The sequence below is a fragment of the Cupressus sempervirens genome, chromosome 9 (genome assembly GCF_028749045.1).
Source record: "Cupressus sempervirens isolate cs-2001-9-10 chromosome 9, ASM2874904v1, whole genome shotgun sequence".
NCBI classification, from domain to species: Eukaryota; Viridiplantae; Streptophyta; class Pinopsida; order Cupressales; family Cupressaceae; genus Cupressus; species Cupressus sempervirens.
The window spans coordinates 11948198-11971941 of record NC_143126.1 but is presented as its reverse complement, the minus strand read 5'-3'; the positions used below and the strand labels follow the sequence as shown (position 1 = coordinate 11971941).

General features: G+C 35.9%; 1 protein-coding gene across 1 annotated transcript in view; it reads right to left on the bottom strand.

Moving 5' to 3' along the window:
• LOC149537393 (uncharacterized) overlaps nucleotides 1-23744 on the bottom strand; it is a 72329-nt gene that overhangs the window by 7489 nt on the left and 41096 nt on the right. Inside the window, exon 6 of the mRNA XM_089802323.1 lies at nucleotides 14745-14816. Within this exon, the coding sequence (XP_089658449.1) occupies nucleotides 14800-14816 (17 nt within the window). The 3' untranslated portion in view covers nucleotides 14745-14799. The remainder of the gene's footprint in view (nucleotides 1-14744; nucleotides 14817-23744) is intronic.

The window sequence follows — 23744 nt, the reverse complement described above, 5'->3', positions numbered from 1 at the left end:
ATACAAAATACATACCTCACTATCCTATGATCATCCAGGATAGCATCGCCAAGTACAAGGCCCTTTAGAACAATCCCTACGATTGTTTCTTTTCTCTTTCATCTTTCTTCTTCTTCTTTCATTATTTGTAATTGAATAGGATGTATTACATGAAAATGCATAATTACACGTAATACAATTTACATGTGTAGTGACATGTAATCCAATAATTTTTCTTCTTAGTTAGACGGGGTCCAAGTTGGTTGAGTTGCTCCCACTTTTTCCTCCATCTTTTTCTCAAGTCCTTTACCTATCTAAGGAGTCCCCCCCTCATTGTAAAAAATATATTTTATTGTATGCAAGAGAGCTCTAGAGAAATTGTGCTAGCAGATCTTTGATTGTGTAGCACTAATTTGATAGAAAAGTGAATACAAATGAGCAATTGAAACTGAACTTGATTGAGTGCAATTGTTACTTGTGCGAATTGGAATCTTTGTCTGTGATTTGCATATGTTATCTTTGGTTTATGTAACCTTGTGTTTTTGATAATTGAGTATAAAACAAGTTAAGAAACAATTGGAGCCGAAGCTTTGACAAGGAACAATTGTAGAGATATATAGACTAGAAGCTTTCTCTATAGCTTATATCTCTTTCTTGATTCACAAAATAATTAGGATATTTTTACTTTTGGAAGTCTTTGTGCCCTATTAGTAAAGCTTATTCATATAGAATTATGACTGGACTTAGAGCCAAATCGGTACACTTTCGGCTAGCCTTTGAGTTAGTGTTGGTTTATTGGTATCACCATTTTTGGCTTTTAGATAGAAGTGTAGTTAGAGATTTCACCTTGCCCATGACTCGCTCCACGATAAGTGGTTTCATTTCTTAAAATTAAGAGGAAAGAATATTGGTAATATCCTTTTACAAAATCTCCCAACTTCTTGCTTGCCTTGAGTTGATTCGAAGAATGGTGAGAAGGGGGAGCGTTTCCTTTAAAGTAGGAGAGACTTTGTCTTACACAATGTGGCTGATCATCCTATTTTGCAACTGGATTTTACCCAAAACTATCGATTGCAAAATATCCCCCCAACATGACCCAAATTGGCGTCTGAACTCGGCAAATAAAATAATTCAAAAAATTCAAAATTTTTTAAGGACTTAACTTTTTTCATGCATCATTTGGTCAATAAACCTCAAACACACAATAGTTGAGATAAATAAAAGCTACTTTGCACACATGCACAACTTTGCACAGATCACATAAGTATCAATGCGAGTTTTCGAAGGAAATTAGTTAGAGTTAAACTAAATAACATAATAGAAATATAGTGTCACTATCAAATGTCTACAATTTTTAAATATCATGGAATATGAAATCCATAGAATCAAAAGTTCAAAACATGTAATAACTCCAATTGGTTATAACTTCGTGAAACACCAAATTCTTCTCTAATTCAGTTGTTTGACATTTCATCAAACACTTTTCAAGCAAGCTTTGATATCAATGTAATATCCCTTGTCCAAACTGAATCATTTTAGCTCAAGAAATAGATTCACTTCCAATAGAAGGAAGCAAATCACCATGAGAGCCTGTCTCCACTCATGCTCTCACCTCCTTGCCTATTACACTCATATCCTAAACGAATGTATTCGCCACATTATCACGTCCCTCATCTCAATCGTAGAAGAAAACTCACCACCAACTACAATATGTAATTGAAGAGGGTCTAGGGTTGGTGGTGACTGTACCCGTTCTAACTCCACAGTAACCTTATCTAGTTGTGACTGTGACTCTTGAAGAGCCAATTGAGTATACTGAAGAGAGTCCATAGTCACCTCAAGCTCCCGAGTGAGCTCAACCACCTCCTCCTCTTTCCCTAACAACATCTCATAGCAGGTGCTACCCCACTCTAGAGGGTAATCCTTGTCAACAACTAACTGAGAGTAACCATGCTTCAAGATCCTAACAGCCTCTCAAAGCACATGAACCTCTTTTAGGGAAAGACTACTATCACCGTGCTCATCTGACATAGGAGTACCGCAACCAAATGTAGCTAGCATCTGACGAATAGCATCATAATGATCAAGAGATGAAGAAATGCCACTATCACTCACCTTCAGCTGATAAGTCACATGATGCCTTTGTAACCCCTGACTCCTCTACAAGCTCTGTGTCTCACTAACTACACTATGATAGGAAATTGAATCAAAACTATTTATCACAAGATCACTCATACATGTGCTATCATCCTTGCACCACTCCGCATCTGAGATACAACTACTATATACCTCAACGAACTACTCATTCGAAGAAATGGAAGCCCTCGTAGTATCAATCTCCTTGCATGTCTCAGCTTGCACCTCAATAGTAAGACCCTGTAAACATCGATCCTAGGACTCATCCAAAACCTCCTTAGAGTCATCACCCAATATTTGACAAGGGGTGTCATACCCAGTACACCTCATAACTTCATCAAATGAATCATCAGATGTGTCCATACCATCTGCATCAACATCTCCTGACAAAGTCTCAATCATGGACTCTTGACTCTGCACACATGACTCAACGCTAGGTTGCGAACCAATAATACTAGAGCATAAACCCACATCTACTGACTCCGTTGAAACACCCACATCACCAACATCATAGCCGAGTGACTATAAGTGTCTCAATCCCACCCGAGGAAGCAATTGCCTCCTGCACTATAGCAACACCATGAGATCTCACATACAAATCTCCAATAATAATCCTATCCTCGAGAGAGATGAAAGTATCAATGGTAACATTTGCATCAACTGTCTGTGCACTGTCTATAGCAATAGCTTTGGGAGCCTCAACCTGTTGAAGCTTGGTGTGCTATCCTCTGCTGCCACTAACACAACCACATGTCCCTGTGAAATAAGTTCATCGTCAACACTGCAGATAGAACTAGCAAGTGTCATACTAAATATAGGTACATCTGCATCAGGGACTGTTGTCGGGGAAAAGTCAATCTTCCTTCCTTGCAACCTCAATGTTGGCCTTCTAAAGGCGAAAACCATATATCTTGTTGCTCTTTCAATTGTCTTTGGATCTGACAAACTCTCTTTCAATCTCTGTTGATGAAGCTTAAGTTTCTCCATACTCTCCTACAAAGCATTCATCTTCGGGCTCACTTCCTCATTACTCCATTAATTTCTAGAACTATCAGTTCTCCTATGTCTGTCCATGGCTAGAAAATGCTAGAGTCTTGGTCACTCCAAATGCAACAGAAAATTTGACAATAATTAATATTTTCCTACTTCACAGGATGGTAGGAAATCGCTTTGATACCAATGCAATAACCCCAACAAGTCATAACTTCGTGAAACACCAAATTCTTCTCTAATTCAGTTGTTTGACATTTTGTCAAACTCTTTGCAAGCAATCTCTGATACCAATGTAATATCCCTTGCCTAAACTGAATGATTTTAGCTCAAGGAATATTGTCAAACACTTGTATGTTGCCTTTCACTTTTTTGATTTTTTTGTTTTTCGGATTGTTTGATATAGTTTGAATGATGCTAAGAAATTTAGAATGTTCACAAATGATATTAAAGTACCTCTTACAATGAACTAAGATGCAAGTTCAGTTCTTTTTGGTATTTTCAATGCATATACATGAAAACTAGATATGGAATGCATACCTATAGCCAACTGACATTTTGACAAACAATTGACATACAACTATTATGCTAATCATATATGCTATTAGATGGACATATTGTCAAACAAATGGTATGCAACATATATCTCCTTTATTGACTTTATTCCCATGTGCAATGTTGCTATGAATTTGCCAAGACAAATGGGCTTACAATAATGACTACAACACTGCCAAATCTGATTCTGAATCATCACTTACAACAACAAAATTATATGCCTAAGATTACAATGTTAACTACTAATAGTTGCAAGAGGAACCTGATAATAGTGATGCCCAAGGATGGAGATGAAAATTGCAGTTGGAATCAAGCATAAATACTGTAGTGTAGGTACTATAGTGCGGCACTGTTCACGCGTATTGTAGCAGCAAGGAAAAAAAAATCACTAATGGCTCCCAAAGATGAATCTTTAGGTCTGTGCTCGATAGTCCTTCAATATTCTTCAAACCCTTCAGTTAGTCCTTAACTTTAAGCACAAATAGAATTCTCGAATGAAGCTCTCTTGAATGCCAAATTCAGTGGATATTTCACCACCTCAAATGGTTGCAACATTGAAGGATTGACACTCTCCAATGGCTAACTGAAATAAAAACCACTTAGTTGCTTCTCCCAAGTTCATGTCAAATGCAATTGACAATAATAGGATGCCTAACAATGAAGTTCTTGCCTCTATTTATTCTTTTCCTTCACCCTTCTAGAAGGAAATAAAATATTATTTAATTGCACTCTCTAGAAGCTTCCCCCTTTCCAATACAATATAGGTCTCATTGTGGTCCTTTATACATTTCTATCTCACGTATTATCAGACTATGGACCACATCTTCACGCTACGGGCTATTATTGAGGAGGCAAGATACAGATTGGAAAAGGTATACTGTTGCTTTGTTGATTTTCGCAAAGCTTTTGATTCTGTTCCTAGGGTGGCTCTGTTTGAGAGACTTAGGTGGCTCTATTTGAGAGACTTAGGGAGATCAGTATTTCCGAGATGCTACGTATTGCTATTATGAGATTATATGAGACTGTGGTCAGTGGATTCCAGACTCATGTTGGCTCCTCAGACCCGATCCATTGTACTATTGGGGTTAAGCAGGGTTGTCCTCTCTCTCCTACTTTATTTGGGTTATATATTGATGAGCTGGAGGACTTTCTCTTGGAGTCTTCACTCCCGGGTGATGGTTGTTATGTTTATCAGGTTCTGATATCGATCCTTCTCTTTGCGGATGATATTGTTCTCCTTGCTTCCTCTCCTGACAAGTTACAGAGACTTCTTGATAGATTGGCTTTATTTTGTGATCAGAGACAGCTGGTGGTTAACTTGGGTAAGACTCGGATCATGGTCTTTAATTGTTTAAAGACCTCTCATCTTCACTTCACATTTCGGGCCCAAGAGATTGAGATTACTTCATCCTATTTGTATCTAGGTGTTATGTTTTCCGAACCACATTTTAGCATGAGACCTGCTATTTAGCCCAGAGTGAATAAGGGCATGGGTTCTCTTGCTTTGCTTGAGAAATAGTGCTTCAGACATCACTTTCAGGATACCTCGTCTAAGCTATCTCTCCTAGATGCTCTTGTTCGACCGACGGTTCTTTATGGTTCTATGGTTTGGGGTCCTTCTCTCCTTAGCTTTGATTGGGCTTCCATTGAGCGGGTTCAAACTTTGTTCTTGCGGCGCATTATCAGATGTCATAGATCTACTCCTCATGGTATCATTCTAGTTGAGTTTGGGGCTCATCCTTTTAGACTTGCGGCCATTTTTGACTTAGTTTGGTTTCTTCATCGCCTTCGTGGGTTTGCTGATATGGTTGGAGACCATGATCGTTACTCCTATTTAGCTTATTGCTCTTCGATTTCCATGGCGGCTGCTGAGTCTAGTGCTCGAGTGCAGTGTTGGTATGCACAAGTCTCTTTTTTGCTGAGTTCGATTGGGATTGATATTGATCGTCTCCCCCCTTTTCAGTTTTCTTTGGATACCCCTGCTCATCTTCTCCCTTCTCGGCAGGAGTTGAATGAGCATGTTTGTCTTGATATTTATAGATGTTACATTACTGCTACCTGGGTTAACCCTCCTGGTGGATTACGCCCACGGATATCGTTTTATGCGACACACTTTTTGGAGATCTCAGATGGGATTATTGCCCGACCTAGCTATCTTTCACAGTGTTGGTCTCATGTCCTACGGATCTCTTTAGGTTCTTTTAGAGTTGGTTCTCATCATCTTCGGGCTCATTTGGATCATCATATTGATAGGGAGGAGCAAACTTGTTTGTTCTGTTCTCTAGGGGAGGTGGAGGATGAGGCTCACTTTCTTTTTCGATGCCCTATTTATTATGAGATCAGAGGGAGGTTCTTTTGTTTGTTCAGAGAGTGCTTCTCTCTCTATGATTTCTTCAGCTATTATGATCAGAGATGCCTTGCATTGTATTTGCGTGAGGCCACTATGCTCCGGGATAACATGATTCAGACTCTACTTCCACACCGGCACTCATCTACTCAGCTCATTACTGCCTTTTTTACACCTTTATCCCCCTTGCGTGGTGTGAAAAGGCCCTCTAGCTCTTTTCGGCCTAGTGATCTTTCTAGATGTGTCAAATCCCATTCTGCTTATAGGCACCAACGACACTCTTCTAGGACAGGTCGGAGATAGTGTAGTACCTCTACGCATTGACATGTGTATCATTCTGTGACTGATTTCTTCTCACCCAAGAAAGACTCCTAGTGCTTTCTGTTGCTTGTTTTTGTTTGTTGTTGTTGCTTTTCTTCGGACACCTTTGTGTGCTCCTGCTGGCTTCAGCCCTGCTTTGTTGTAATCCTTCAGTCCCATAGACCTCTTTTTGGTCTTTTGTTGGACATTAATATCATTATCTTATCTTATCTTATCTTATCTTATCTCATGGGCTATAACTATTCCAACTATTTCATTAGGTAGCATTCTATCTATAACTTCATAGAAATCACTCCACACCTCATCATTCACCTTAAAACTTGGGCTGAATTGGTATGCTGGATTAAGGAAGTGGGCAATTGCATGTATAGATCTGTGAAGTAGATTGTGTCATCACCTATCAATAACATCCCATATGGGAACATATTTATCCAATTTTTCTACATAAAAAGATTGAATGGCCTCTTTCACCCTATCCATTCCCTCATAAATGTATTCCATCAAGGGCTTCTCTCCATCAACAATTCATAGAAAAATAATAAGAGGCTCTATGAATTGCAATCATTGTGAAAGCTGAAAACATTAAGCTTTATGTTTTAAGTTTTGCCACTGTAGTCTCCTTAGTTAGTTGCCAAAAGCCACTCTCATCGAAAACTCGATCAGTTGTCTCAGCCCCTATATTGGCCTTTGCATATGACGATCTTGTCCACTTCTGACATACAAACATGTCTTTCAAATAGTTCTTTGACTTAAGAAAGGATTGCAACGTGAGAAAATTTGTTGCAAATCTGGTAAACCTTGGATGAGACCACTCTTTTTCCATGGTGTATTGCTTCATAAGGTTAAGAACTCAAATATGATGATGCATGAATTTACAAATATTCCTTCCTTGCTCTACATATATTTTTATCCAAGGAAGCTTACCAAAATCCTCCAATATGAGGTTAATGCAATGAGCAACAAAAGGGGTCCAAAACAATTGGTAGTGCCTCTCCATAAGAAGTTTCCCTGCAGCAACAAAATTTGTTGCATTATTTGTGACTATTTGCACCACATTCTCCTCACCCACCTCCTTTAACACTTCCTCCATTACTTCACAAAGACACTTTGCATTTTCTTTTTTTCCTCAAGGCATCAATTGATTTCAAAAACACTATCGTACTTGAGGAAAAACAAAGCAATTTAGTACAACAATCAATCAATTTAGTACAATAATCAATTTACAACTAACTTCTAAGTTCGAACTTTCTAAGTACAATAACCTAATGAGGAGGAAAGAAAATTCAGTAGCGTACTATTTGATCTGTCAGTCCAACAGTCAGTTGTGATGGTGCAACCCTTCATCCTCCATACTTTACACTGCTCCTCAATTTCAACTTTTACATCAGTCACTTGTTGAGTCAAAATAGAACCTTTTAGCTCCGTGTTATTAGGGGCTTTGAACCCCAAACCATAAACAATAACAACATCTATTGCAATTTGTCAATAAGAAGACCTAAAACAAATTAAATAAACAAATAAGTATACCTATTAAGTTATTACTATATTACTATTAAGTTTTAAAACAAATTAAATAAACAAAATAAGCATATTGTTGAGTCTTGAAAGCAAAGAAGTAAGACATACGAATTTAAAACTAAAATAATAAGTACCTTGTTTCATTAAATGAAAGGTTGTTGTAGAAAAAGAAATCTCCAAGTGTCATTTTTGTTTGCTAATGCTTCTCCTTATTCCAACCCATACCCGCAAGTGATGCATGTGCACCTGGAGTTGTGCATGGAATAGATGGAATCTAGTGTGGATTTTTGCTAACAAACCCAAGGCCCAATGCTCACACTCGTAGAAGCAATAGTACTAGTAGGTGTAATTGAAGATTCATAACTTGAAAAGCCCTCTTTCGCTAAGTATGTCATTTTATGTTCCTTCTTTCTTAATTCTTGTTTCTCTTGAGATCCCTCTAAAATAGCTTGCATATCATGTATGACATCTTGGTTTGCTACTTTGCATGGTTTAGCATCATGCATTAGTATATGTCTGAGGTGATATTTCAATTAGTTAATGCCTCCCCCATTAAATGTTACCATGTAATGCCAACATGTCATAGCTATTTTTTGGCCAGGGATGGCATGTTTCCAAGCCCTACCCTTGATATGGTAACAAGATCAGCATCACGGTTAGATTTAGGCCTAAATCAACGACCCTCAAGCTAAGAGAAGATGTTGTTGCTGCTGCCATATATCATAAATAAATAAAATAGGCATCTACAATATAGAAAATCAAATGTACAAACACTAGGGCTGCTTATTTTCAAGTTTTTCATCAACATAAAATGGAACAAATATAAAGACTAGAGCAAATGTAAACAAAATGGAAACAAAAAAAAGAATCATGAATGTAAAAAATTTACAAAACAACACAGACAAATGTAAATTACCTCTTCAAATTTACTCTAAAAATCAAAATACAACTCAAGTTTGTAGAAGCCTCCTCCAAATGTTTATTTTAACTCCTCTCAATGCTTAGATGAAACCTAAAAGGTGACAAACAATCAGCAATCAATATATGAGAGTCATCCAATTTGCTGCTTCTTTTCCTAAAACCCCAATACTCATCTATCAAGACTTTTTCCCATCTTAATTGTGCTTGCAATAATAGGCTAACATTTTTAGGTCTTAGATATGGCATACATACTGTATAAGTCAAAAAAATGTTCTATTTTTTTATTTTTTTTTGCTGACGGCAATGTTAAACCAACAACACTCGCCGAGTTCATGGAAACCCATCCAAGACTCGGTCAACTCTTAGGCAAGAGGCCACTACCCTCTAGAAGGTTGCCTCGCTTCAAGACTCGCAGAGTCCAGTAACATTTCTTTTGCACGCATGCACAAGTTTACATTGATCATATAAGAATCAAGGCAAATTTTTGAAGTAAAAAGTTAAACTAAAATTATAGAAGGTTTAGGCTATTTATTATCGTCATGTTGAGGATTGTCTTCATGTTGAAAACTATTGGTGGTATCTCACATAAAGCAGACTAGGAGACTGCTCCCTCGAAGTGGCATATTATAATCAAGTGTTTACAAAAAATTTCTTACCATATTCTTCGATTGTGCAAGTTATCTCATAACTGCTTCACTTAAATTTTTTGTTCTTAGTAGATTAGAAAGATTGTTATGAATTTCTGAAATAATATTAAGTATATAATTGCTGAAACGTCATCATTATTTTACTTTGACAAATGAGGTAACAAACATTTATTTTTCAATCTTTCACAAACCATAAAAATTTTCTTTTATTGTTTTGGAGATGTCCAATTCTTTAAAAGAAAACCACTCTATTTATTGCAATGCTTTCAAATTTGATAGTGTTGTTTTAAATTTTTAATACCTGGTCTCAAGACTTTAAGAGTACACTTTGTGATATGACACTACTTCTTTGGCAAAAAAATGAGTGAAACTCTTTTTGAATTTGCTTTATAGACAAATTGTGATATTTTGTACCGGCTACATGCAAAACATTGTTTACTACTTCATATTGATTGCCTTATTGGGAATCAGCGTTACAATTTTTTGGAATTGATATTGCAATACGATAGTATAAACCAAAAAAATATATTAATTTTTTTTAAAAATGTTTATTTTTTACTTTATTGCTCAGTGGATTGTGGCAGAGTCTTGGCCACAAGACTCTTTGAGTCAGGAGAGTCCATCGACTATGCGAGTCTTGCAAAACTTTGCCAGGACTCGGTTGAGTCAAAGTCCAAAAGCCAAAAAACTTTGGAGTCCTAACTCATCTTAGGACTCGTAGAGTCCTGCAAGTCCTGTAACACTAATGTAAATGCATCCAAAACTCCTACAAAACATTCATGCATTCGCTTACTAGATTCTCGTAATCGCATCCAAATTGATAACTTAGGTATTAATATATATATTTAATTCTCAAAAATCTTTTCTTGTAGTAATAGTTTAATATTTAATTAAAATATATTAATCAATAAAATTAAATATAAGATTTTCATAATAAAACTAAAAAATATAGAAATAAATTAAGAAATACAAAATTAAAAAAGCTAAATGGTATAATATAATCTATTATTATTACCATAATAATATAATATAAAATAGATATAAGAATAAAATTAGAATTGAAATAATAAAATTTGAATATAACACAATTAAACTTATTTAAGTTAATGAAGGGTCAAAAGACATGAAAGGAAAAGTTGTGACTCCCTAAAACATGAGACATAGAAAAGGAACAAGAAAACTTCATTTGGGAGAAAGGAATAAAATGGCATGGGAATTCCTAGTTACCGGGTTCGTGCCCGAGAGGCTATGGGCATGATCCTTGTTTTTGACTATGGGTCCGAATGGATCCGCAGACCACAAATTTGGATGAATGCACAATCCAAAACAAGGATCCTACACGAATCCATCACAGATCCATGCGGATCCTCATGAATACAACACAAATCCGTCATGAATCCCCAAGGACCCATAGGCCAAACTTGGAATAAATATATATAATGTCAATATATATTTTTATTTTTATTTTTATATATAATGCATATATATCTATATTTATAAATTACATATATAAGTAGTAAGAAATCCTAATGGGAAAAAAAATCATGAATCTACGAATCCGATTCACGTACCCGACTTGGGTTCGTAACTAAGTGGGAATAAATAAATGGTTGTGACTCAAGGGCAACAATGATAAAATGTTGTGACTCTTCCGAAGGACAACCATGATCAAGGGTTGTGACCCTTTTAAAAGGTGGTAATTCTCAAACATAATGAGTCTTCCAAAGGATAGTAAATCTGAAAAATTGTGACACTTCCAAAGGGGCACAATGATGAACTAGTGTGAGTCTTCCAAAGGGTAAAAATGATAAAAGAGTTGTGATTATTTTAAAAGGTGGTAATCATGAAAGGTTGTGACTCTTGCACAAGGCAAATGATGAAAAGTTGTGACTCTTCAAAAGAATAGTAATTGTAAAAAGGGTGTGACCATTGCAAAGGGAAGACATGATGAAGAGATGTAACTCTTCTCCACATTGGAAGATATAAAGGGAGGATGATTCATTTAGGGATGGGGAAGGGAGAGAAATTTGGAGGATAATATATTACTCTCACAAGCAACAATGAAAAAGTGGTGACTCGACTCTAATGAAAGGTGGTGACCTTTTCAATAAAGTATATTTCATTCCAAGCCAAAAGGGAGCAACAATAAAAGGTTATTGTTCATCTTTTTAAGGAAAAAAGGCAAAGTAGAAGGCGATCCCAATAGGGGGCATTACAAGGATATCTAAGTGTGATCCTATCATCCTGCAGGGTAAAATATGGAACGAGAATTTTTCTGATCAATAAGGGTACAACATAACACATACAAGATAATATCAAGAAATTGCCAAGAAAGGACAATACAGATAATCTTTTCATGATATAAGTTATGATAAATAACCAATAAGGAATATTTTTCAAGGAAGAAAGAATTGTATAAAGAAAGCTAAAGATGTGATAGAAATTAAGCCATGTTGTCAAACTCCTAAAAACTAACACTTGTTGATATTTCAGATTGCACAGCTATCATAGCTAGAAAGAAATATCAATGAAGCTACCAATACTTTTCAGAAAAAATTATTCAAACAAGGGTAAGAGCACCAGATATTTAATATATGGTGTATCTTAGAAAACAAAAGACAGTAACTAAAACATGGAATCACAAGTCCTTTCCAGAAGGTTAATTTGAAAACAACAATAAAACAAGCAGTTACAACAGCTTATGCTATAAAGCTTGCTAAAACTGTCAGCATTTACATATGCATGTGGGTTATCCCTTCCCAATTATTCTTCAAATTCATAGGAAACAAAACGCAAGAAGACAACTAGAATATTATAGTGCAACAAGCAAAATTTGAAAATGAAAAAAAAATCGAGAAATTGCTACTCAAGATAAGTTTAAATATTGGTTATACAGAAAATGGTAAGTACTTAACCTAATACGAAGGAAGAGTTCACAAGCATATTTGAAGAAACTTGAAATCCTTCTATCAAATTGGTTAGACCTATGAAAGTTTCAAGGGAAGTTGTGTAAATGAAAAAGAAGATCCTATCAAAATCAATTAGGAAATCCTTTGTAAGAGTCAAAAGAGTAGATTAGGTGTATTCTTAAAGAGTAATGAGACTATATCAAGAACATTCATAGTGAGTGCAAGTAAAAGGACATTCTTAGTGAATGTTGCAATTCAAAGAAGAAATTAAGGGTTGGGAAGAGAAAAAGTCTCTCCCAGGGATTATAACTATAGTTATGCCCTAAAGGGATATCCAGAAGGCTTGAGAAGTGATAAAATCTCTACCAAGAATTAATTATAAGGATGGATACATCCTATAAGGGTATCCATAAGGCCTAGGAAGAGATCTCTCAAAAGGATTATAAGGATGGATATGTCCTAAAAGGATATCCATAAGGGTTCGGAAGGGATATAATCTCTTTCAATGATTACAAGGATGATTATATACGGTATCTGTAAGGCCAAGGAAGAAATAAAGTCTCTCCCAAGGATTAGAAGGATGGATATGTCAATTATTGGATATCCGTAAGGCCTTAAGGAGATAGAAAACATGAGGAGATGGTACCATATTTGAAGGATTGCTTTGAGTTAATGATGAAATAACGAGAACCCCAAAAAGTCCTCCCACAGGGGCTAGGAACCCAATCATGGACTCTCCCATAAGGATTGCAAAGAGATAAAGCCTCCCAAGGATTGTAAGGAGTAAAGTATATCTATAAGGCCGTAGTAAGAATAATTCATAATGAGACGTTGATATAGCTTGACGATAATTCTACAATAGGCATCATAAGGCAACTAGAACCCCAAGACATCCTCACTCAGATCAAGGAACTTGATTATCAACTCTCCCTGAAGATTTGAATTATTCATCAAGGCTCATAGTAGAGCAAGCCAATACTTAAAAGGGAAACACTGCACTAAACTAGAAATGTTCTATAGTTTGAATTACTCCCAGTATTTTAAATTGAAGTTTGAACATTATAATCTTTAGATTTGATAAGTTTATACTTGAAAATATATTTACATTTCTAATGTCAAGCTGAAATTATGATTTTAGGGTCATTGGATTGGATATCCGAGTTACATGGTATGAGAACACTCACACCAAAGGTTTGCAATCCATAAGGACAAGCAATTTTGGGGAAAGGTGCACTGTAATGTCCCCTTTCTAAAAATATGATTTTATAAATAATAAATTTTAAAAAAAAAGACTAACGAATTAATGATAATAAACTATAATGTAACTTATTATTCAATTTACTATATTAATCATATACAATGAATGAAAATCTGCCAAATAATACATAGGCAAGAGCCTATAGCACAATGGTAACTTGTGAGCCTCTTATGTGGGAGGTCTTGGGTTTGGGTCCTACTCGAGCTTAATATTATAATAATAACAATTAATCTAGGCTTCAGCCCTATATATATATATATCATGTCGCACAGTAATACTTAATTAAAATGTTTAATCAATTAAATTGAATATAGGATTTTAATAAGAAAATGTAAAAACAAAAAGAAAATAAGAAATAAAAATAAGAAGATGAATAATATAATCTAATCTATTATTATAATTATCACAATAATATAATATATCATCAATGTAATAATATATAGATAAGATAATAATAAAATTAAAATATAAATGAAGAAAACAAAAATTAATATATAAAATCTTTGTAAAGTTAATGACAGATCCAAGGAAATAAAAGGAAAAGTTGTGACTCCCTTAAACATGAGATATGATAAGAGAGACAAAAACTTCATTTGGGGGATGTGAAAGGAATAAAAGAGTATAGAAGTGGTAATTATGAAAGGTTGTGACTCTTTGAAAGGGAAAAAATAATGAAATGTTGTGACTCTTCAAAAGAATGGTAATTGTAAAAAGAGTGGGACCATTGCAAAAGGAGAGATAATTAAGAGGTGTAACTCCCCCACATTGGAAGATATAAAGGGAGGATGTTTCACTTGAGGGACAAGGAAGAGAAAGAAATTTGGGGATTCATATATTGTTCTCAAAGGCAACATTAAAATGTGGAAGTGCTGACCTTTTCATAAAGTATAATGAGATTTCATTCTATTCCAAAAATGAGGAGCAACAATAAAACATTATTATTCAAATATTGAGAGCAGGGAAAAGCAATAGGTGATACTGAACAGGGCCATTAAAAGTCACCAACAATAAAAGATAATTCTTTTGTCACAACAAGACACGTTCCCTCAGAGACATTATTCTCCTCTTAATAATGAAAAGAATATTGACCTACATTAAATATATGATTTCCATGTAATGTTTCCACAACTTAAATGTTTTATGGTGATTGTACAAGTACTAACCTTTTTAGTGAAAAATTCAAATCATCTATCATCAACATCTAACACTGAACTGGAATCAAAACGCTCGTAAACCTGCAACATAACAGACAAACATGACCAATTAAGAAATTCTGAAACCTCAACAAGAGATTAAAACTCAGCATTTCACTCTTCCATGGATTTTGCACTATAAAAAGCAAATAAACTAGATGTTTGGTTACAAGATAACTAGAGCATGGTTTTCATATAAATAAAAACTGTGGTAAGTAGCATTATTGAAGGCAAAGATTTCATATCTACCATACAACAAAATAACTATTACTCCCACATGATCCTCACAGGACAAAAGAAACACTTAATTTGTAATTCTAAACAGCAACCTTGCTGCTCATTGAATCATTCAAAGATGTAGAAATGTATTTTTAAAAATATTATAGCATAATATTAACAGGACATAAAATGGCACGAAAAAAGTATTTTCACTGTTGCATAGATTCAAAATATTCTTTGCATTTTAGTTTATCAATCATTAGGGAATCAACTTAACAACAAATCAGAAAACATATAAACTGATGAGAGAAACATATCTTACATTATCCCATAAGTCAGCCCAGTTTCATTACAATTTTGGTTTAAATTATGCTCTTCTGCCCTCTTAGTGAATATCATTATCATGAAAGGATTACTAATTATATGAGTGAAAGGAATGCAAACTCGCTAAGCATTTAACCTATTAAGTTGGCACTAATTTGAGCGTTTATCTGAAACAGGATACTTCATGGTCATGAATAAAACTGTAACAACTCCTCATCTGGCTGAAGACTGTCATGTGCATTTTAATACACTTGTTTTAGTAAATAGTTGGACTGTTTTAACATACGGCTGAGGTATAGCCAATAACAGTTAATAACTTGTTTTTTCTATATCTGAAAATAGTGGCCTATGGCTAGTATGAGGCATCTGGTTTTGTATCCAGATATAAATATTTGGTTATATAGTATGGTTGGGTAATCAGAAAAATATAATCAGACTTGCACTCCTATTCTGCACTCCAGGTGTCATTATTATGTAAACGATCAGAATTGCTTTGGTAAGAGGCTTCTATATATTGTTGAGTTACTTCCTGGCATTGCATATATATGTGTGTGTGTACAAAACATATATATCAAAAATCAGAAAACACAAGAATTCAAAACATAGACGTCCTAGCATTTCTTTAGCATAGCCAATAGAGCTAGCCAAGCTCCTTACAATGGTTGCTCAGTTTGACGAAATGTCAAACAACTGAGTAGTAAAGCAAATTGGTAATTGTCTAAGCTATATCCGGTTGGGATTATTATAGTGGTATCAGAGCGGCTTCCTACCATCCTGTGGGGTAGGAAATTCCTTATTATTTCAGATCTATTTCTGTGTTGGGAAAACAAGTAGTTCCGGGAGCAGACAGAGTAGAGGGGAAAATGGCGAGAAAATAAATGTTTTCTGGGAGAGTGTGGAAATATTTAAGCTACATCAGAAAATATTGGAGGCAAAGATTGACGGATCCGGTGATTATTTATAGGGTTGTGAGATAAATGGTTTTTGTTTTTAGTACACCAGCACTGAGGATGAAAGGAAGAAGGCTTGGGTTTTCCCCGGTAGTCATTCATGATGCGATGAGTTTATGTTTAGCACAACGGTCACGAATCCTATACATAGTCATGATGATGGAGTTTGTACACAGGGACAAGTGGATGTGTCAGTGCTAGCAGAGGACATCAGCATTGAGCTTTAATAGATTGAGGATCGTAGATTTGATGTTGTGGATAGTGTAGAGGCAAATGAGGCAATTGTTACTATTGATCGTTCAGACTCTCTTGAGGAGGGGGTTGTTATTGGAGACTATTCAAAGAGAGTGAGCATGGATTTATATAACAATTGTTGCAATGTGAAGGCAACATTCTACCCAGGTGGGTCAGATGAGGACATAGAGCTATCTTGCTATGATACTTGTGATGTGGATGTTACGACAGAGTCAATGGATGTCATTTATGCTTAAGCATTATTGATTCTTAGCATGACATTGAGTCATGTATGCAGAGTAAGGTGATAGCAATGGGGGCTCTATTAGGAGATGTGGATACAATTATTATGGATACCTCTGATGATTCGTTTGAGGATGTTATGAGTTGCAATAGGTCTAGTATTCCTTACCAGATGCTTGGTGATGACTTTGGGGAGTCTTTGAATGGGTCTCAGGATTGAGATTTACATGGACTTATTGTTTAGTGGGAAGTAGAGACATGCAAGGAATTCGATATAACGAGAGCTTTCACTTCTTCAGGGGGGTGTTGGATGACGTATTGAGTAGTTGCACCTTAGTTATTGATGTGTGTGAGTGGTAACACACATGACAATAGCAATCTTGCGATGAGCCATTCAAATTTGGATTCCTATCACAATAAAGTTAGCAAGATAGAGAGCTTACATAGGAGTCAGGGTTACAAAGACATAATGTGACCAATCAGTTGAAGGTTAGCAATGGTGATATCCTCTTAGCCCTTGAGCATTATGATGTTAGCTACATTAGATTTGGGTGCTCATATGGTAGATGAGAACAGTGATAGTTGCTTTTCCCTAATAGAGTTTCATCCGCTTTGAGAGGCTATCAAGATCTTGGAGCATAATTATTCTCAGTTGGTAACTAACAAGGATTACGTTCTAGAGTGCAGTAGAACCTATTATGAGACACTGTTAGGGAAAGAGGAGGAGGTGGTTGAGCTCACTCACAAGCTTGACGTGATTGCAAACTCTCTCTAGTATACTCAATTGGCTCTCCAAGAGTCACAGTCACATTTGGATGCAATTACCATGGAGTTGGAGCAACTTCAATCCACACCGGCCCTAGATCCAATTCAGTTACACATAGTGGTGGTCAGTGGTGAATTTACTTCCACGGGTGGGGATGATGGATGGAGGTGATGAGGCAGATACGTCTATTGAATATATGAATGTAGTAGTCATAGGGGAGATGAGAGCATCAGTGTGGAACTATGGCATCTACGAGAGTATCTATGGCGGCCATAGATGAGAGCATCCTTTTGATATGCAAGAAGAAGAAGCCCTTGAGAACATACCGAGATCTCCTTGTGGCCTGTGGATACGCAAACAAAGTGCCTCTTTTGCCGGTTCCACTTCTTCTACATTTCCTAGTTCCTCATCACCATCTGCATTAGGGATAGGGAGTTATGTCCACGAACACAGCTGGATAACAACCATCATTAGACGACACTGGATGGAACAAGGAGGTGCATGAGCAAATTGACATTGCAACAGCTGATTTTTGGTTTTTCAACAATCTCTCAATGTATGTGGTTGATAGTCCCTATTGGTTGAATTTGGTGAATGCAATTTCAATATCAAGCAAATGGTACAAGCTGCCTTCTCGCAAGGATTTGAGTGAAAGGTTAGTATTTTACTATTTAGTAATTGTAAATAATTGTGATTCACTTCAGTTCATTGTCATATTTTAAATCTTAGTTGCTATTTCCTATTTTTTACTAACACTTTATTACACCTAAATTTTGTAGGTTGCTTGATAGTGAGGTTGATAGGACAAGTGTATTGATAGAAGACCAAAAGAAAGAGTGGAAGAAATATGGCTGCACCATTTTATCTAATGGGTGGATAGATGGAAGTAGAACCATTATTAATTTCTTCGTTGCTTGCAAAGATGATGTGGTGTTTTGGAAATTTGTTGATGCCTCCAACAAAGTGAAAAATGCACACACATTGGCTTTAATGTTGGAGAATGTTGTCATGGATGCGGGAGAAAAGAATCATCACAAATAATGAAGCAACATATATGGCAGCAAGTAAATTTAATTTTTTATGTTCAATATGAATCATGAATGTAATGCTATGGTATTATTCAATTTAGATTTGATGTAAATATGGAAAGTTTGTAACGCATTATTGATTTTTTTACTAATCTTTTAGGTAGAATCCTCTAAGAGAGGCATCCCATACTTTTTTGGTCACCTTGTCCAGCACATGTCCTTGACCTTCTTTTGGAGGACATAAGAAAACTTGAGTGGGTGAGTCTAGTTGTGGAAGATGCTAGCTGAGTCACCAAATATATCTAGAATCACCCAAGGGTTCTTAGTTTGATGAGAAAGACTACTAAAGGAAAAGATTTGGTGCGACCCGCTATGACAAGGTTTGCAATGATGTTCTTGACATTGCAATATATACCACATAGTGGCTTTGAAACAAATGTTTATGTGTGCTGATTGGGTTGCTTCACCTTACTCAATGAAGGCCGAAGGAGAGGCTATGGCACGGATAGTATTTGATGATAGTTTTTTTATAAAGGCTAAGGAGATTGTGGAAATAACTTTAAGAATTAAAACATTATTTTTTTAGTTGATTCAAGTTTCATTATTAATTCGTAACTTGCTATGTTATTAACTAAGTTGTATTTTTCAAATTTCAAATGTAAATGTCTATGCCCCTTGTTAGAGTCTTGCACACATGTGATGGGCAACAATCCCCAATGGGAGGTCTTTATAAGGCCATGAATAAGGCCAAAGAGGCTGTTAGAAATCAATATCATGTGGACAAACTCAAATTTGACCCCATTTGGGAAATAATTGATAGGAGGTGAAACAATATGCTCCACCAATCCATTCATGCAAGAGGCTACTTCCTAAACCCCAAATTCAGGTACTATGATTGTCCTTGAGATTTTACTAAGACTTCATTTTACTTTACTTTTTAAGGCTGTGTCATGAGACTTGATATCATTTTCTACTTGTTTTAAGGCTAATGATTCCTACTCAAATCCTAACAGAAAGGTCGTGAAAGGTCTCTCTAAATGTATTGAGAGAATGATATCCAATGAAGTGGAGAGAGACCTTGTTGTGACTGAATAACCAATCTATGTGGAATCGAGGGGCAATTTATTCTCTTCTATGTAGCAAAGAGAGCAAAAACTACTCAAGCACCAGGTAAAGCATCAAACTTTAAAACTTTTGCAAATTGATAAGTTGTGTTTTCTGATTATCTTTTTTCAATGCTTTATAACTAATTATATTATTTTTTGCAGATGGTTGGTGGGCAAGTTGGGGTGACAATACCTCAAATTTAAAGAATTTTGCTCTCACAGTCCTATGCCAACCTTGTAGCGCATCTCATCCCATTGTGAGCACAATTGGAGCTTATTTGAGTCCATCCACACAAAGAAAAGAAACAGAATGACTCAAAGATGGCTTAATGACCTTATTTATGTGCACTATAATCTTAGTTGTGCATAAAAAGGCAACAGAGTTCAGCAATACTTGGTCCACTTGATCTAGAAGAGATAGATCCTTATTTTGATTGCACGACATAGGAGCCAAGTCAATTATTTTTAGCAGATGAGATCGCTGATTTGGAGAGGCATGCCATTGAGGGGGGTGTTGGAAAAAATTTTCATTTCATAATGGATGACATTGAGGACGAGGACGATGATGACTCAAGCTTAGAGGAGGCATACTAGTGCCACATATAGGAGGAGATACATCCTCTTCCAGGACACTCTGCCAGTCAGGAGGGATGTCTAGCGGGAAGGCACACCCACAAACTTCACAGTCACATAGCTCATGCCCAATCCTAGTGCGAGGCACTTCTTCGAGAACTAGATCCCCTTGCTTTCCTGGTAGTGCAGTTGGAAAGAGGAAGATGTGATTGTATTAATGTATTTAGTATTTACTTCTAGTTTGACAAATTGAAACAATTTACAATTTTTCTTCCTACCATCAGCATTCCACATGAGAATGCAAATTTGTACCCAATATGCATTTATGTATATCTAAACTCTACATGTTTCTTTTGTGTTCTCTTTAATTAATTCATTAGATGCATCTTCACATTAAATTTTGCAAACAAATGTATTTTTAATTAAATTTCACCTTTTTTTAAGGTTCCCGAGTTTTTTAGAGTTTTTTTTTAAATGGCTAAGTTTTTCCCAATTAAACTTTTTGGAAGTTGGGTGAGTTGTTGCATAGTCTGAGTTTTTCAACTATGCATATATATATATATGTGTGTGTGTGTGTGTGTGTGTGTGTGTGTGTGTGTGTGTGTGTGTGTATATATATATATATATATATATATATGTAGATATATATATATATATGTATGCATATATGTATATGTATATATTTGTATATATACATATGTATGTATATGTATACATATATATGTATAAATATGTATATATGTATGTATGTAAATATATATGAGCATATATGTATATATGTATAAATATATACGTATACATATATGCATATATATATATATATATACATATATGTATATATATGTATATGTATAAATATAGACATATATGCATATATCTTTATACATATATATATATATATATATATATATATTTATACATGTACATGTGTTTGTATGTATATATACATACATGGCGACCATTCACGAAGTCCACAAAATCTGAGGCGGTGAATGAACCAGATCAAATCGAAGATGGCACTAAGCCTAAAAGGGTGAGAACCAAACTTGGCCAACATAATACTATGCTAAGTGTACAAGTGACATCTGATAATTAGACGGAGGAAAATGGTTTGAATATGCTCGACCAATGCACAATCTGAATCAAGAAGAGGTCCCCAAACAACAGAGTCATATAAAAAAATTAGTCTATCCAATGAGTCCAAAACAAATAACTTGGACTCAGTGTCTTGGAACTGATATCAAAAACACTGTCTTTGTAGAAGGGCGAGGGAACCCTTCCCCTTACCAACCTTGGGAAGATGGGTGAGCCTCATGCTAAAGAGGGGACCAGAGAACTTGAGCCAAAGATAGGTGTATGAGGAGACAATCTTGATCGGCTGACCATGGAAGCTAAAGTGAAGATGCGAGGTCTTCAGACAAATTGAAAACAATTACTTGAGTCTTACTCAGGTTCACAAGAAGCTGATGTTAGTCACAGAAGGAGGCCAACCGATCAATAAGCCTCTGGGGCCCCTCAAGAGAGGACGCTAAATGAACCACATCATCAGCAATGAGGAGAAGAGCCCAGTGTAAGTAGAAACCATCCTCGAGGAGCGAAACCTCACTAAGGAACACCTTGAGCTCATCAATATAGATATCGAATAAAATGGGAGGGAGAGGGAAACCCTGCTTCACCCCAATGGTGCTTTGAATCGGATTGGAGAAACCCTCAGGAGTTTGAAATTTGCCAACCATCGTCTCGTAAAGTCTCATAATCGCAATAAGGAGAATATTTGAAATACCTATGTATCTGAACCTCTGGAAAAGGGCTTGTTCAGGAACAGAATCAAAAGCCTTACGAAAGTCTAGAAAACAAAAGTAGACTTTGTCAATGCAATGTTGAGCCTCCTCAATGATAGCCTGCATTGTCAACATGTGATCCATAGTCTAAAAGTCAGTATAGACCCTGGCACTGTCCCCTATCAAGTTGCCTGGAAAGAATAGTATTCAGGATTGTGGCATAGAGATTGGCAAAGGTATACCCAATCATAACAGTCCTGTAATTATCGGGGTCTGAAACCAACCCGCACTTGTAGATTGAATAAATCACCTGTCTTGACCATGAATCAGGGAACCTATTGCAAACCACTCCGTTGAAGAGCACTGGTAGAAAGGAGGACAGGATTGGAATATCGAGCTTAAAAAGTTCTAATCCTTCCTCATCAATAGTGGTGGTTCCCAAAACCACAGATTTGGAATCCAAGAGTTTGCCAATTCTCTGACTTGATTCCACAGTCAATTATGGCCAATGAATGAAAATACTTCTTGATTACCCTGCACTTCAGGCTCCACTACACCTAGGCAAGTAGACCTTCACTCCAAACCTGATCGCTTGATCCGAAGCTTTTCTATAGCAAATTTAGGGTTTGGTGAGTTCTTAGGTTGGCAAGGTCCTCAAACTCAATTAAAATGAGATTAAATGTTGAATGTTTGAATTGAATGAATGTTTTGTATAATATTTGTCAATAATGGATTTGATGCTTGTAAGAAGAAGGATATAGATTTTTTGACTTCAAATCTAAATTCAATAATAATACTTCAAAGATTCAAACGACTAGTGCCTTTGCTTATTCATGCAATTGAGTCAACTACAATGAAGATTATTACATGGAACATTATAAAGTTCTATTCACTTAAACTAGAAACAATTTAATAATCCAAACACGATGGATCAAGTATATATATGCGCAATTTTAAACTAGTCCAGATTGCACTTTACTCCTAAGGTAGGGAGGAAAACTAGACATAGATATGAAAACTGTAATGTCCCCCATTTAGCCAGTTTGGATATATATGTTGTCGTTAGCCTACTTCTATGTGGTCCCGAGGGCTAACAAGGACATGGATGGGATCTTGTGGTGTTTTGGCCTAGTTGATTCTGTTTTGGGCCAAACTGAGTTTGTTTGGAGGAATTTCCAATGGGACTTACTATTTTTAGTAAGTCAGCCAGGCTAGTCGAATGATAATTTTGATGATGGGGTTGGATGTGTTTTTCTGAGCTCTTTCCAACAAGCTATCATTTGTGGCATTTCGAGATCAATTGCTATGGAATTTTAAATGCCAGAAGTTATTTAATAAAGTAACTTCAATTAAATTAATATTATAAGGTTACTTTATTATATTTTGTATTTATATGTGTGCCTAGGAGTGGGACACCAAATGAACTCCTTGGGTCTTTAAAGTGATAAATGGAAACAATATATTAAAATGCAAATATGAGATTTAATCTCACATTGCTTGTGAAGTGGGGGTCGACCCTCTAAGAGGACTTTATATACAGCCATGAGTGGGGTGTGAAGGGAGAAGAGATTGATGAATTCAAGCTTAGTTTGGTTGCTTTGATTGCTGGCTTTTGGAGACAAAACCCTCCATTGGTGACAATCCTTTCGCTCTTGGAAGACAGAGTCAAGGGATTTAAGATCTATCAGCTTCATACTGTGTGCATTCAGCTTCAATTTTCAGCTACAGGCAAGATTGAAATTGTTC